Source organism: Lepisma saccharinum, chromosome 4 (genome assembly GCF_977018435.1).
Source record: "Lepisma saccharinum chromosome 4, izLepSacc3.1, whole genome shotgun sequence".
NCBI lineage: Eukaryota > Metazoa > Arthropoda > Insecta > Zygentoma > Lepismatidae > Lepisma > Lepisma saccharinum.
Window position 1 is genome coordinate 112675496 of NC_139232.1, and position 15241 is coordinate 112690736.

Here is a 15241-nt window from a genome sequence, read left to right on the forward strand (position 1 = left end):
ATTAATGGCACCTTCTTCCACACAACAAATTCACATACAGTAGTAGCTAGGAATAAAACTGAATAATTTCATCATTAGCAGTTGTAATTTTGACAGTGCAAGAATTTTAGTTATCAAAGAAACTATACATGCCAATATATGTGTAATGCCTAACATAGGCAATATTTCTGAATATAAATAAAATACATTCTTCTATGCATAGTTTAGCAATATCAAACTAATTGAAAATAATCCAATTCAACAATTTATACATAGTCATCAGTTGTATTATATTAAAACAAAAATAAAATGTAGTGGAAACAAATTTTGCTAAGAGTAAATGGATTTCTCTATTATACAGCATTAGACAATGCAAGCACTACTTTATTCCTTCATACAATAAGGTCATCCCTAACTTTGAGTTCTTACAAGATTTTCTGTTCTATAACCTCACAATTTATATATGCACTTTTGAAATACTTATATTACATAAATGTATGTGTTTCCAGGATTTTCTTTTGAGTGTAATCTCTGATTGACAGTTTTCTCACTTACTTAGCCCACTATCAAATTGATCTACATAACACAGGGATGAATTAAAACAGTGAGATTTTGGTGCTGATCAGTTGAATCACACCAATCAACAGGCAGACTGAAACAGCCAGTAAAAATAATTTCACAAGTCAAGTTATACCACGATTACTAAACAAACTGGAATATACGTGGGAGTACCCAAAAGAAACCGAACTAATTTTGTGGTGGGCAGAGCTTTTGTAGTACCGCATTTTCCCGCTAGGAGCGCATAGAGCGAACCTTCCTGAGAGCCGAGTGCCGTCGCTGAAGCAGGTCAGGACACATTTCGGTGGAGTTTAGAGTGACAGCTGTTTTGTGTGATCGTCGTTTTTGCAATGGCTGATTTTCGGGAACAGCATGCGGCGGTGAAATTCTGCTTTTTGCTCGGAAAGAGTGGAACAGAAACTCGGAAATGTTAAAAACGGCGTACAAGGACGATGCTATGGGGAAAACTCAAGTGTTTGAGTGGTTTTCCCCGTTTCAAAAATGGTGAAATGTCAATTGATGACAAACCTCGTTCTGGTCGTCCTTCCACGGCCCAAACACATGACAATGTTGAAAAAATTCGTGAAATCATCAACGAAGATTGACGACAGACCATTGAACAAATTGTGGAGCTGTCGGGACTGACTTAGAGTTCAGTGCAGCAAATTTTCACAGACGATTTGGGAATGAAAAGGGTGGCTGCCAAATTTGTGCCATGACTGCTGACTGCTGAACAAAAACAAGGTCGCGTGGAAGCAAGCCGTGCTTTGAATGAAGAGTCCCAAAACGATCCAAACTTTTTTTTCAAAAATTATCACAGGTGACGAAACGTGGTGCTATGCTTACGATCCCGAATCAAAGCAACAATCAAGCCAGTGGAAGACTTCAAGTTCACCAAGTCCCAAGAAAGCTCGTCAGGTGAAATCAAACATTAAAACAATGCTGCTTTGTTTTTTCGATCTGAGAGGAGTCGTCCATTCAGAGTTTGTTCCGCAGGGTCAGACAGTTAACCAGGCTTTCTACTTGGAAGTTTTGAAACAATTGCGCAACAGTGTGTGGTGGAAGCGGCCCGATTTGTGGCAGTCCGGTGACTGGTTTTTCCATCATGACAATGCCCTGGCTCACACAGCCCTGTCTGTACGACAATTCTTAACCAAAAATGGTATGACCCCTGTTTCTCAGCCCCCATACTCACCCGACCTTGCCCCATGTGACTTTTTTTTGTTTCCTAGAATGAAAGGAGACATGAAAGGAAAGCGTTTTGCTGAGGTGAAGAAAAAAACGATGGAGGCGCTGTCACGCATCACAAAAGATGACTTTAAAAAATGTTTTGAAAAATGGAATCAAAGATTGCACAAATGTCTTAATGCAAGTGGAGAGTACTTTGAAGGGGATTGAAGGTTTGTACTTAAATTGTGAATAAATAAGTTCACAAAAAAATTAGTTCGGTTTCTTTTGGGTACACCCACGTACTGTTAAGTAGTCCCGAAAAATATTCTTTGTAAGTACTGTGAAGTAGATTTATGTGGAGAAAGAATTTGTGGTTTTAAATGAGAGAGCAAGTTTTTATGTTTACACTTCTCAACAGTTCTTAAGAGAAGGAAACAACATTCAACAAGTAAAATAATTCACTTGATGAAGACAATTGCACAAAGCAATAATAACCACAGTTTCTGGGAAAGCACATGCATATCATGCGAAGCCTACATTTTCAACTACCATGACGATGGGAAATTGAGATTTCTGTCTCTCTGTCTCTCTTTCTTCTTCATCCTATAAAACTTCATATTCCTTGCACTTCTCTCCTTGAATGCTTTATAGCGTTCAGGATTAGATTTAATTCTATCATGATAATAATTTCTCTGGTAATATCTTCTCTTATCTTGCACACTTGGATCTTCTAGAATTCTTGGAAAGGTACCACATGATGCCAATTCTTCATGTGTAAAACTAGACCTTCGTTCAAAACCTGTGTGAGTGTAATAGTATTATTGTTCATTCTCTACATAGATTGAGATAAAAATACTCAATACAAGATTCATTTTTTTAAAACATTGCTATAGATCTTCAATGTCTCTCAGAGAGTTTGTAACAAACCACACAATGGAAAATAAAAAACCCTCCCATAAAACAAAACGTCTGCAGTTAAAGCCAAGTGAACATCACAAATTAAATACAGTTTCTCGCCAGCCTTATTCAATTATGATTTCACTATTTCCTTTAAGTTGAAAGTTTCTGCCCATGATGCCAACAAAATTCTATAAAAGCAGGTTCATTGTACAAAATTGTAATTTAACACCGAAGGGAGAAATTTCTGTAATTGACTTGTTTTGAATTAAGTACAGAGATCAAATTAGCCTATAATTCAAAGGTTGGTTAGTATATGAAAACTACAGGCTTTCCCTCCCATTACTTTCACACCCATGCTGTAAGGGTAACAGTCTTGCCACCTCCGTGACACCCAATGATAACACCACTGCTTCCTGGTTACGGCCACAAATGAAATGTGGGTACAAGAAATGTAGGAAAGGGTAGGAAAGGGTAATACTATATTGGCATATTCCTCAAATGACAGAAACCATTGTGAAAAGATATTGCCACCTGCATGACACTAGTGCTCCAGGATGAAGTCTGACAATATTTCCTTGTATTTTTTATTGTGCTAACTTAATCACGATAATATGAATAGAGGAGGAACTGATGAAAATGGACAATAGAACGATCACAAATATCTGTCTCTTACCCAATGCAATCCTAGAATAATTTCACGCACACTACACCATGATGAAAGAGGGAGGAGCATTAAAATCTCTCAATGCAACTTCCCTTTTTAATGGGAAAAAAGTACAGTTCTCCCCTGTGCTTTGCACCCTGCGATGAAGGCATATAGGGGGTGCTGAGTTAAGGCCCCACACTTGCTTGATCACAGCCGAAGGTGGGGGTAATGTGATCAGCACCATGTCTCCTGGCTGCCTTTACCCCCCAGAGTTTCCACCAGCTACCCACTTCCCAGTGATACCAAGTTTTGATGTATCACATGATGAAGAGGCCTAAGTGCCACTCTCACTCACACTCTCTCACTCTCTCACTCTCTCTCTCTCTCTCTCTCTCTCTCTCTCTCTCTCTCATTGCATTCGCTTTACTCAAATTTAAGCCAGGCATTCAGCTTTACAGTTTCATCATATCATAGCTGAAAATTTCCACAGGTCGAAAAATTAGCATTTTCTCACTTGTAGCGAGTATAAAACAGTGTGAAAATTTTGTAAATAATGACTAAGCCTTTATGTTAGATAAGCGATGGTATTGGCAATGTAAAATCAATCTTAATAGTTATAAATGTTAGACTATATGTAATTTTTCTATCCTATTCTAAGAATTTCACTCTGAATTTTCTTTCTTAAGTTAATTTAAGATTCTTACAACAGTCATCTTTAAAAATTCATTTGTCACAAATATACTGTGAGATTATTAAAAGTTTTAGCATTTTGTCTTCTTCCAGAGATAGAATATCATTGTCCAACGCTGCTGATTCAGTTTCACCTGACACTCTCCCAAATATTGAAAGAAATAATATTCTTGAGAACTTGTACATCAATATCTCAACTCTGCAATTCAAACTGCTTAAATAGTTTTGGCAAAATTTCTTGTCTTGTGTCTGAGAAAGCTTCTGAAGCAGGGGGGGGGGGGGGGGGAAGAGATTAAATACAGTTACAATAATATGCATGTTTTGCATGCTGTCTGCTATATCGAAGTGTACACTGGGAGTTATACTGAGTACAAAAATGTGCTGTCTTCTACACCAGATGGTTATATACTACTTTACATATCAGCTAACTAACATGAGGTAGAACAAAGACAACTCTTTATTGTGAGCTTCTTTCCTGTTAATTCTTTCTGTACTGTCTTTGTCTCACGGCTTCTTTCTTTCTGAATGTCTCATACCACAGAGGATTTTCTTTAATTCTCTGCCTATATCTTCTACTTGATTCTGCATGCCGTTTCTTCTTTGCTAACATTTGTATGTACTGCTCAGTGTCCCTTGGATCCTTTTGTACAAAGTCTTCATGAAGCAAAGGTACAGACCACGTGCAACCTGTGCAAGAAGGCAACAGAGAAAAGGCTATTACAATATAGCCGAAACTATAGACTTACACTACAATCTAACAATGCACCAAAGCTCAGCTCTTAAGACTGAAGAGAGGAGGGGAAAAAGTTCTAAGACAACGTACAAAAAGGAGGATTTTCTGATAGGTATAAACATTATGGAATTGAGAAAAGTGTTTCTTACTACCAGTGAAGTTTCAATGATAACAGCTACATCATAAAGGACAATGTTTTTTTGTGCAACTGTAATTGTAGAAAATTGTTAGACCCAAAATAATAGAAAAGTCTATGTTAGCCATGTTTTCTTGTCCAATTTTCCATTCTATATTTACTAACGACAGCTGGGAAGTGGAATCTATCAAATTGTTAGAGATTACTTACGAAATGCAATGTACCAGCAGAGACTTGGACAGTGAATGGCAGAGATAAAGATAAGAAGATTCAAGTAGTGGATGCATTAGGTTAGCTAGTGAAGCTGCAGGAAAAGAACAGATCAAGCACAGATATGATGATTTGAACAGTGAAGGCATACACTGCACAAGAACTGGGAGAGAAGCCAAAGGAACGACCATGGTGTTGGTGGAAAGAGCAGCTAGTGGAGAGTATAAGAGGAGAAGAGAGAGTATGAACCCAGTCGAAAGAGAGAAGATCACAAGAAGATGGGGAGGCTACACCATTCCAGACACAAACTGGAAACAGTGAAAGTTGATTCACTTCTGATCATGTATTCCGCCTCTTCAGATAAGGAATTTTTTTCTCCAATTTCTACAAAATCCACTGAATCAAGTAAATTGCGATAACTAGATATTAACACATTGAATCCCATGCTCGTGCATCTGGATATGGTGAGTGCCCATGCACATGCATAGTAAGGGCAATATCACTTGAATGTTTGGAGTTACAAAGAGCCCCCCTCCCCTTAGCTGAGAAAACTCCTATGGGCAACCATGCATTTGACCCATGTGTTTACTTGAAATATCGAAAGAAATGGAACACTTGTTTATTTACTTGAAATTAGTTATTTACTTGCACACCGCCTGTGTTTCATACTAAGGGTTATTGGCAGCGATTAGGGGGAGTGACGGGGGCAGTTGCCCCCCCCCCCCACTTTTTGCCACTTCGTCCCCATTCTATGCTATACCCTATGTACCAAAGAAAAGTAAATTGCTCTTGCTCCCCCTAGTTTTTGCACCTCCCCCCCCCCCTTGTTTTGGAACCCAATCGCAGCCACTGTTTAGTATTAGAAGTACGGACTTTTTCATTATATGAAAAACAAGGACTATGTTGAACATCTCTAGCACACGCAAGAATACACAGATTCTAATTGTTTCTTTTTTATCGTGTAGGCAAAGAAATTGCCTTTATTTTTATGTATAACACATGTATAGTAAGACCAAAAAATGAAGTGTTTCACATTGTTGAAAATCACATAAAATGCCCAGGTTTCTGAGTTATTGTCAATTTAAATACCCTGGGATTCAATGTGTTAATATTCTTGATGAAATGTGTTTACAAACTACACAGGTGGTGGGTGAATATAGGTATCTGAATGTTAATAAACTTAAGGAAAGGAAGGCAACAAAATTAAATCTGTCTTCCTGAAATTGCAAATGGTGCAAATTGATCACATGCATTCTGTTCTTGTTTGCCACCTCACACAAGTTATTATCACAAATATTTTCTCCCCCAGTGTTTACTCCAAGGTCCCTGGGGCGGGCCGGATACATTTATATTTCTGTTCATTTCTGTGTCTTCTGAAAAAATGGAATATTGAAAATAACATCCAATGTGTCTGTAGGTACTTGGCAAGACAAGGCAACTATCAAATGTAATGATTCACTCCTTTATATTGGCATTTTTCATTTCATATTTTTCTATCTCATTGGGTTAACTGTGATGATGATGAATAATAGTGAAAGGATAAACACAAATGTACATTTATGCCTATGCTGTGGCTCAAACCCAGAACCTGTATTGTTACTGTCTGTGGTCTGGGTCCTGGATCTAATGGGATAGTAACTGGTCTGATAAGAATGAATCAATCTTGATTATCGGAAATAATACAAATGCTTTACAATGGGTGGAACTCAAGAACTCCTACCTCACAACTAGCCACTTTACAAGCAGTATGTTTTCTTCTTGAAACAACTGCTTTACATTTTGTGTGTGCACAGATGACAAGACTATCAACTACATGGTTGAAGTAAAAATGTAATGAATACACAAAACACTGCCAAACTGAGACAATTTTATATATAACTAGAGAACCAGGTTTGTACTTAAGGAGGGAGGGAGGGTGAGATACAGAGGACTCGACAATTCTAAATTTAGAACTCTCCTATGTTTCTCAGGATCTCCTGAATTAGAACTAGATTTTTTGAATGCTCACAGTTCCCATGCTGATCTACCATTTCCTCTGTATATTTCATTTACAATCAATATGGCAATTTAATTTATATTATTCCCACGAAACTCATTCCAATTAAGATGAGCTTGGCAACTTCAAGTTGATTTAAGTCTTCTGCACCATCGGTGGACAAAAGTTATGACTAAGAAACATGCAAATTTGTAAAAATTTTATTCTATATTGTGACTTGTATATTACATGCAACGTATATTGTTTTGATCATTCAATGAACATTTGCTGGAGTCACGATGAGGATTATATTCTAGTTTAAATGCTTCTCTGCTTCTGTAAATGTTCCCAGGTAACAGTATCAGCAAAAAAAAAGGGGGGGGGGGAGATGTGCATAAAAAGATTACTAATATCAGATTTTAATGAACTTGCTTCAGAATATTCCTATTTGTATTTTAAAAATATAAGAATTTGCTATTTTTCAGATAGCAAGTACAGAAGGAAGTTGTATTTAAATCACTATTTGACATACTTCCCCAATGTACGATTTAGGAGTCAATCACACACATCCATCCTGAAGATAGAAAAAGTCACCACACTAAATTTGTCCCTCACATTCCACAGTTAAACAGCTACACAAACTTCCATATGACTTGGATGCAGGAGTTTCAAAATGGACTGTGGTATGTACCGCTACCAATTCCAGCCACTTTGCGTTTGTAATATTCCCTGGAATATTGTGCTGACTTTTGTCTGTATGCCCTAAGTCTCTCTGGATCACATTTCAACCTCTGCCTGTACCTTCGCTTTGCTTCTGCATTTCTCTTGCGTCTATCTGCCATGTCATCCAATTGCACAAATGCACTACTCAGATCTGCACATTCGGGCAGTGAGACAGTCCCCAGGAGTCTTCCTCCTGCGTAACATGAACAATGCATTAGCATTCACTTATATAAATTACGCGGCAATATTGATTATTGAAAGGCTAGCATATCATTACTTGCCTTAAATGTTCTTATAATTTAAGCACAATCATTCTTTTTCAAAAAGTGCAAACTGCTTGTGGATTAAAATAAAAACATGTACAAAAAGTATTCGTTTCAAGCAACATGTGTGCACTTCTCTTATTCTCTTTCACTCTTATGCTATTTTAGTCTAATAGTGAAGACAAGGATGATTAGATGAAAATGTGACTAGAAAATATGATTAGAAGAAATTGGTGCATACACACTCACAAAGGAATGCCCAATGTCCAGGTCAGGAATCAAATCCAGAACTTTCAGTGGCAAGATTGTGACGATTCAATGTGTTCGGCCATCAAAGCAGCTGACAGACATGTTTCAATATTTCCTTCAACACTCTAACCTTTTCCACATATTTCTCTAACAATTTCTTCTCAATGCTGAAAATCTAGATCCTCACAAAGAACTGAGCGTATGGCCATTTGCAGTATTGATAAGAGATCCACTATATCTGAAGGGTACAATGAAGAATACAAAGCCTACGTTAAACTAAAATAATATCAATATGGGTAACAAGCCAAAATAACAATATACAATAAGCACAATAACATATTCCCATAATTCCATTCTGGAATGCACTAATAAGACGTAATTACTCAAAGTGAATATCTAAAAATGTTTAATACCTAATTCATAGCCAGAAGGTAGTATTTCTTTGGTTAACCCACAAAAAATATTTGTACTTGAATTAACTATTCTTGGATTACTCAATTATGTGTAACAATGAAATTGTAACAAAAGAATTACCTGCTTATTGGCGAGAACGTATTGGACAACCACTCAAGTGATCACTATTTACACAAATCCAAAAAACATTGTTCCTTTCCCCATTGCTTTTTGCTTGTATTTTCTCAACCTCTCCCTCTCTCTCATTCGATATTGCCTATAACGCTCTGGATCCAATTTTAGTTTGCGTCTGTACATCCTCATCTGCTCGGCCTTACTCCTTTTTTGTGTTGAGACACCTTCGGGAGTGATGAGATGGGGTGGAAGAATATTTGTTTGATGATAAAACAGAGCTGGATCACTGCGCTCCCCACCTGCATTAACAATGGACAATTGTTAGGTCAATGTCCTAGCCCTTCACTTATCGTGGAAGGCATACAAAATGTTTTACACATATGGGAGTATCACAAAAAACGATTTGACCAAAAGTTGAGATGATGCTCTACAGCCCAGGAAGATGATGTCATTGTGAGTCGAAAAATGCATAATTTTTTAGTTATGGCATGCCAACATTTTGCTGGTAAAGAACAATCTTGGCAATAACTGGGAAATTGCACATTTTCAGACTCACTTCGCTTTTGTCATCCATACAGAAAGTCACGCCAAAATGTAAACGAAAGATTAATAGAAGTTTGATGAATGAAAGAATGCAAAATATTTACAAGTGCACAAATCGGGAGCAAATATCGGTATGTAAATGTAAGTTTCAAAGGTAATGTAATTTCTGTTACTAAAAACTGTGCCATGCAACAGGTCTATCCACTAAAATGGCTATTTTTGTTGGTTCTAGTACATATTTTCCTTTACAATATATCAACACACAATATTATGTGCAAACACAATTCGAAGTAATATTACACCCAGAGAAATTGAAGTGCTAACTGAAAATATTACAGGTCAACCATAGTTTCAAACTGGACAACTAGTCAAATGAACAAATTTTATTTTCTTTTAAATCAATGATTTTATGACAGAAGTTATTTATCCAACAGTAGTTGGCATTACAGTTTGCATGTCCCCATAGTAATATGCCTGGTTCATAGAAGAAAATTGCAGTTAAGTCATAAGTTGGCTTGGCAGACAAGTTGGTTACAGCACTGATGCCACAATTTTCACTTATATTTCCAGTCAGGATCAACTATAAAACTTTGTTTGAATTAGCTCTGATCTTGCTGATGACTAGGGGGTGGATTTTTGCATATTTGCATGTTTTTTTTTTCCTTAAGGAAAATGCATATGCTCTCAACGGATATATTCATTTCACTTGATGTGGATTAATTTGGTAAAGTTTTATAGTGAATATAAATGCATATTTGGGACGTCAGTGCATATTTTAGCTTAACATGCATATAACTTGCATATATTGGGAATTTGGGAGCAATTTTCACGTAATTGTTAGTTTCAAGTTTGTCTGCTTCATTTTTTTTTTTCAGTTCTTTGAGTCAGCATTAAAAAATAGCCTACTTCTGTCTGGTCTTGGGCACTAGTCGGGTAAGGACATTCCTAAACTCATCTCATAATATTGCAGGTGGTATGGTTGGGAAGATGGAGAAAACCCACCCTTTCATCAACCAACAAACGATCTTTCAGAGATGCGAGTCACATTTCCAAATTCCAGCGACAACACTGAGGTTGCGTTATTTGAGGATTATCTGTTAAAATAACATCTTGATAAATCGGTGAGTGTGTGCGCAGCAGAAGTGACAATAAATGCCGAAGGAGAGAAGAAGTAACAGTATATTGCTCCAACAGTGGGTAGAAGGCAAAGATGTGTTTACCACTGCCGGCAGAGTTATTTATTGTCAAGTATGCTCTAAACATGTAGTACATTGCAGGTATTTAGATAAGTTTTTGGCACCTTAAATGGAAATTTGCCAAAATGCAAATTTACCATGTTCAAACAGAGCTTTCATTTTTGGTGACAGAAAACATTTGTTGCCTGCATAGGCCTGGACACTAGTTTTTATAAACTTATGTTAATTTTTGCAGACAATGCTGCTGTATAACCTAGTGAACAATCATTGTTATTTGTGTACAAAATAAGAAGACAGTAGAAACTAGGGAATGATTGTCAGATGATTAAGATATGCACTATCAGTGTATTTTATTCTTAAATTAGACATAATAAAAATACCACAACTTTTTGTAATTATGTCTGTCCATGGAATGCAGCTAAATGTTCAAACAACATACTGGCGAGGATTAAACATGATTTTTGTGTGCTTTTCTTCACATAGGTAGTAGGCTAGTGATTTGAAGTGCTAATTTTTCTATTAAAGTAATTTGAAGGAGAAAGGTGGCAGTCCTATAGAAACTGATATAGCGTCCTTGTGATTTATGTACTTATTGATATATCTAATGCCCACAAAACCAGAAGGGAGGGCAAGGTGCCAAAACTTCATGTGGGGGGGGGGGGGCAAAGACAGTATATTTCCCTTTGTATATAAGGTTTAGCATAGTGAGAATGCAAAAGTGACGAAAAGTGGGCAGGGGGGCAAGATCACCTAATCGATGCCACTGCTAATGCAGTCTACATGAAAACAACAATAAATAATGTCTAGTATATTGAAATGCTAATGTAAAAGAATAAGATATTGATTAATGCAACGAAAAGAGCATAGTGTTTCCCACAAGATATGTATATTATTATAATTGCAATATTGCAGTTTTTAGAGCGAGCCTACAGACAAAGAAATGCATGTAATATAATCATTTTGTTACATGAGACAAAAAACATGTGTAAATTAGTATTTTTTGGTGATCCTATATAGCACACTTTATCACACTTTCATTTCTATAATTGCCTTCATTAAGTTACTGGTACATTTACTTTGCATGTAAGGCGTACAGAACCTTAAAATAGGTTGTTTTCAAAATTATTAGTGCATATTTTGGCTTTTTAAGTGCATATAAATCTGCCCCCTACTGATGACACATATTCCAGGTGTAAATCTTGCATATCCAAACTGGATCAAACTATCCTTATTTAAAATTAACACAAATTTACAAAATATGAATTTATTCTCAAAACATTTGTAAGAAAGAGGTAAGGTGTGTTAAGCAAATATTAAGGAATACATAGTTTATACACTGTTTACGTGAAACATCATTTGGTATTTATGCTTTAATTATTGCGTTCAGAATATGTAATTACTTACAAACATATCCAAAATTCAAAAAATGAATTAAAAAATTGGACCACAGTGATTCTTGCTCAATGTTTGTAAATACTTTTCTCACTTGAAGAAGGTCCTACAAATCAGCAGGAAACACTGATAAGAATAAGAACTGAAATAAGTATGTAGTCCATGTGAATCTTATCAATGAAGGTTATGCAAAAAGAGGTGTGTTATTTGTTACTCTAAGGTAAGGAAAAGTTCCCTATGCATATAGCATCATTCCATAAAGGCACATTTAGGGCATGTGGGGCAGCCCAAACACATTCTCAATCTTGGCCATTTTTTGATGTAACGTGATCAGCACCATACTCCAACCACCTTTACCCACCCCTCCCAGGTTACTACCAGGTACCCATTGATTTCAGGCTGGGTGAGCCCTAGAATTCTCACATTAGATCACCCACCCCAGGAATCGAACCTGGATCTCCAGCATGGCAGACAGACATCCTAATGACTAGACCACCGCGGCTCTATTTACTCTATTTTTCAAAATGTGTGTGACCTGCTTCATTACAATTCAAATTTCAAAAATATTTTTTTTAAAAAAAATAGAAAGCTCACAAATACTTCTTATGGTGATGAATGAGATAAAAAAAAAGTTTCACAAATAAAATTAGTTTACAAATGACGAACCAGAATTTATATAACCTTATTGCTTTCCACAACTCTTCATAATACCCTTTGCTTTATTGTAGTATTCTCTTCTCTTTTGTAATATTTGGTTTCTGTGGGCTTTGTAGTATTCTTTACACCTTTGGGAATTCTTAACTCTGTATTCATTGTAATTTTGAATATTTCTCCTCGAATTTAAGCAAGCATTAGTAGAATCATGACACTGAACAATTTCACCAATGTCAGCAACTTCACTCATGTTTCTTGAAGGCAGAACTGCAAAAGGGTTCTTCGTCTCTGAATGCCACGACAGATCACATCGTAACATAGCATCCTCGCTGCAGTCTACACCTGTATTAACAATTAACTTGTTAGAGTTCAGAACAAGGTACAGCTGATTTGTCAAACCACTTGTATGTATATCAGAAATTATGTGATCAAGATGCCTTAGCCAATAATATTTTGGACTTAATCTTATGCGCAATGATAAAAGGAAAATGTAAAAAAAAATATATTGTAAATATCATTTGATATTTTTACGCTGGCACACAAAAAAAGTTTTCATGTATTTGTGAGAGAAAATACAGAGATTTGAAATTATTACAAAAGTTTTTTATTTCCTTCGGTGTTTGTGTATTGTAAAAATTGTTGCTTTAAAGGCTAAAACAAAGAACAAGGAAGATAAGCATTAAGATCAATAAAATGCCAAGTACTCTGCTTCATTGAGTGTTTGAATGCTACGATGTTTCATTCAACATTAATGGCAAATATTTTGGCAGTGAGCAATGATGATAAATGAAGTTAATCAGGACCCAATGAACTACTTTTAGGCATCAAAATGTCTAATGAATTATTGAGCCTAAAAATTTCAGTAACAAACGAGAACTGTCAGCACTTACATAAAATATTTTATCAAATTTATACTTTTTGGATGCAAAATAACAGTTTTTTTTACAGGTTTTTATTTTATTTCTTATGCGACATTTTGTCCTGGTTTTCTATAACTTTGGATAATAAACCTTTTTCAAGCAGGCCTCATCTCCAGGAAGCTATCAACTCGGGGCATGCACCCAGCACCTAACGACCTGTCGGATGAGATTAGTAAAGGTAAATGAATAATAAACCTTTTCCTACTGCCACAAAAATAGACAATAGTTAGGCTGGAGAGTTCAATGAACTAACCGATCTCTAACTACACACAGGCTGGAAAGTTCACGAACTAAACGATCACTTGTGTCCCATAACTTTTATAAAAAAAAAAAAAAAAAAAAAAAACTAATTTAGAAACTGTACATTTCTTTCCATCTATAAAAAGTGGTTATGTAAACCTTTAAGAAGAACCTATATTCACCTTTTGTATTGAATACATAAATGATGATATCGTAAAGCATACCATATTAAAAATAATAAAAACCCATATTTTATTATAAGAAGAAATTTATTTAACACAGTAGGTTGTATCAGACCTACATCAATAATGTTCATAAACTTTGCAACACAAAAATTTTCACAGGTCAGTATCACAACATAGCAAATTTTAACTACATAAAAAAAAAACATTTTGCCATCACAATTCCACACAAGTATGGTATACAGCCTGAAACCATCATTATAAGTAAAAAAAAAAAAAAAAAAAAAATCTTGAATAATAGCAATGCATTTGATACTACTGAGTGTAAATGATACAAGTTTCAATGAATTGTAACCATTCCATGACACTATTTTTACCTTATTGTTTTTAGTTTGTTAACTTCATATCATGAACAATTTCAATGTTTTAATTTACAATTTTCATTAAACATATGTGATAAATTCAGACACAGCAATGTCCTAAAGATACATAACCTTATAAAGCTATATTCAATCTGAAAAACCCATATTTCAACAACAATGGCACTTGGAACAATCCAGATATTATTTCTTAACAGAACATTGTAACATTCACTTTCTTCCTGAATTTTCACCTATAAATCTCTCTTTGTATCACAAACATATTACAATGGTGCATTTTACTCACTATCAATTCAAATAAAAATATATTAATAACTTACGTGAGTGAGTAGGAATGTTTCATAACGACGTTTCGGAAGTCTGTACTACTTCCTTCATCAGGTAATAAAATAAAAAACTTTATGTGCCAAACATGGTACCGCGTTGTTAAATCGTAAGTTGAGGATTCAGGTTGAGGATAGAAAAGGTAAAAAACTTATGGTGACAGCATAAAAACTCCGATGGAAGTCTTCGCTGGTTAAAAATTCCCTATGTTAAAAACAAAAACCATCTATGTTTTTAGCATAGGGAATTTTTAACCAGCGAAGACTTCCATCGGAGTTTTTATGCTGTCACCCTAAGTTTTTTACCTTTTCTATCCTCAACTTACGATTTAACAACGTGGTTTTTTATTTTATTACCTGATGAAGGAAGTAGTACAGACTTCCGAAACGTCGTTATGAAATATTCCTACTCATTAACTCTCTCACTTTTCCATAAATTTGTGGATCTGTTTTTGATCTTTCTCTGTGCTTTATAGATGGCCAATCACTAAATTTGCTTTCATTCATTTTGCCTCGGTTTCCAATTTCTTGATATAAGCTGATGCATCAATTGTTTTAACTGTGTTAACAGAATCAGCAAAATTAAACGTCAAAACCAAAGTTATCAAACTGTTCCACAACCATCTAGAACCACCCACTGCATGTGAAGTA

General features: G+C 35.6%; 1 protein-coding gene across 14 annotated transcripts in view; it reads right to left on the reverse strand.

Annotated features, from left to right (window-relative positions):
- Positions 1 to 15241, reverse strand: part of LOC145986776 (uncharacterized) — a 145375-nt gene that overhangs the window by 74858 nt on the left and 55276 nt on the right. Inside the window, exon 5 of one of the 14 annotated variants that reach the window (XM_083121194.1) lies at positions 4383 to 4630. The exons of the other annotated variants lie outside the window; for them this stretch is intronic. Coding sequence (XP_082977320.1) covers positions 4422 to 4630 — 209 coding nt within the window. The 3' untranslated portion in view covers positions 4383 to 4421. Of the gene's footprint in view, positions 1 to 4382; positions 4631 to 15241 lie in introns of those variants that run through there. 14 annotated transcript variants of the gene reach the window in all.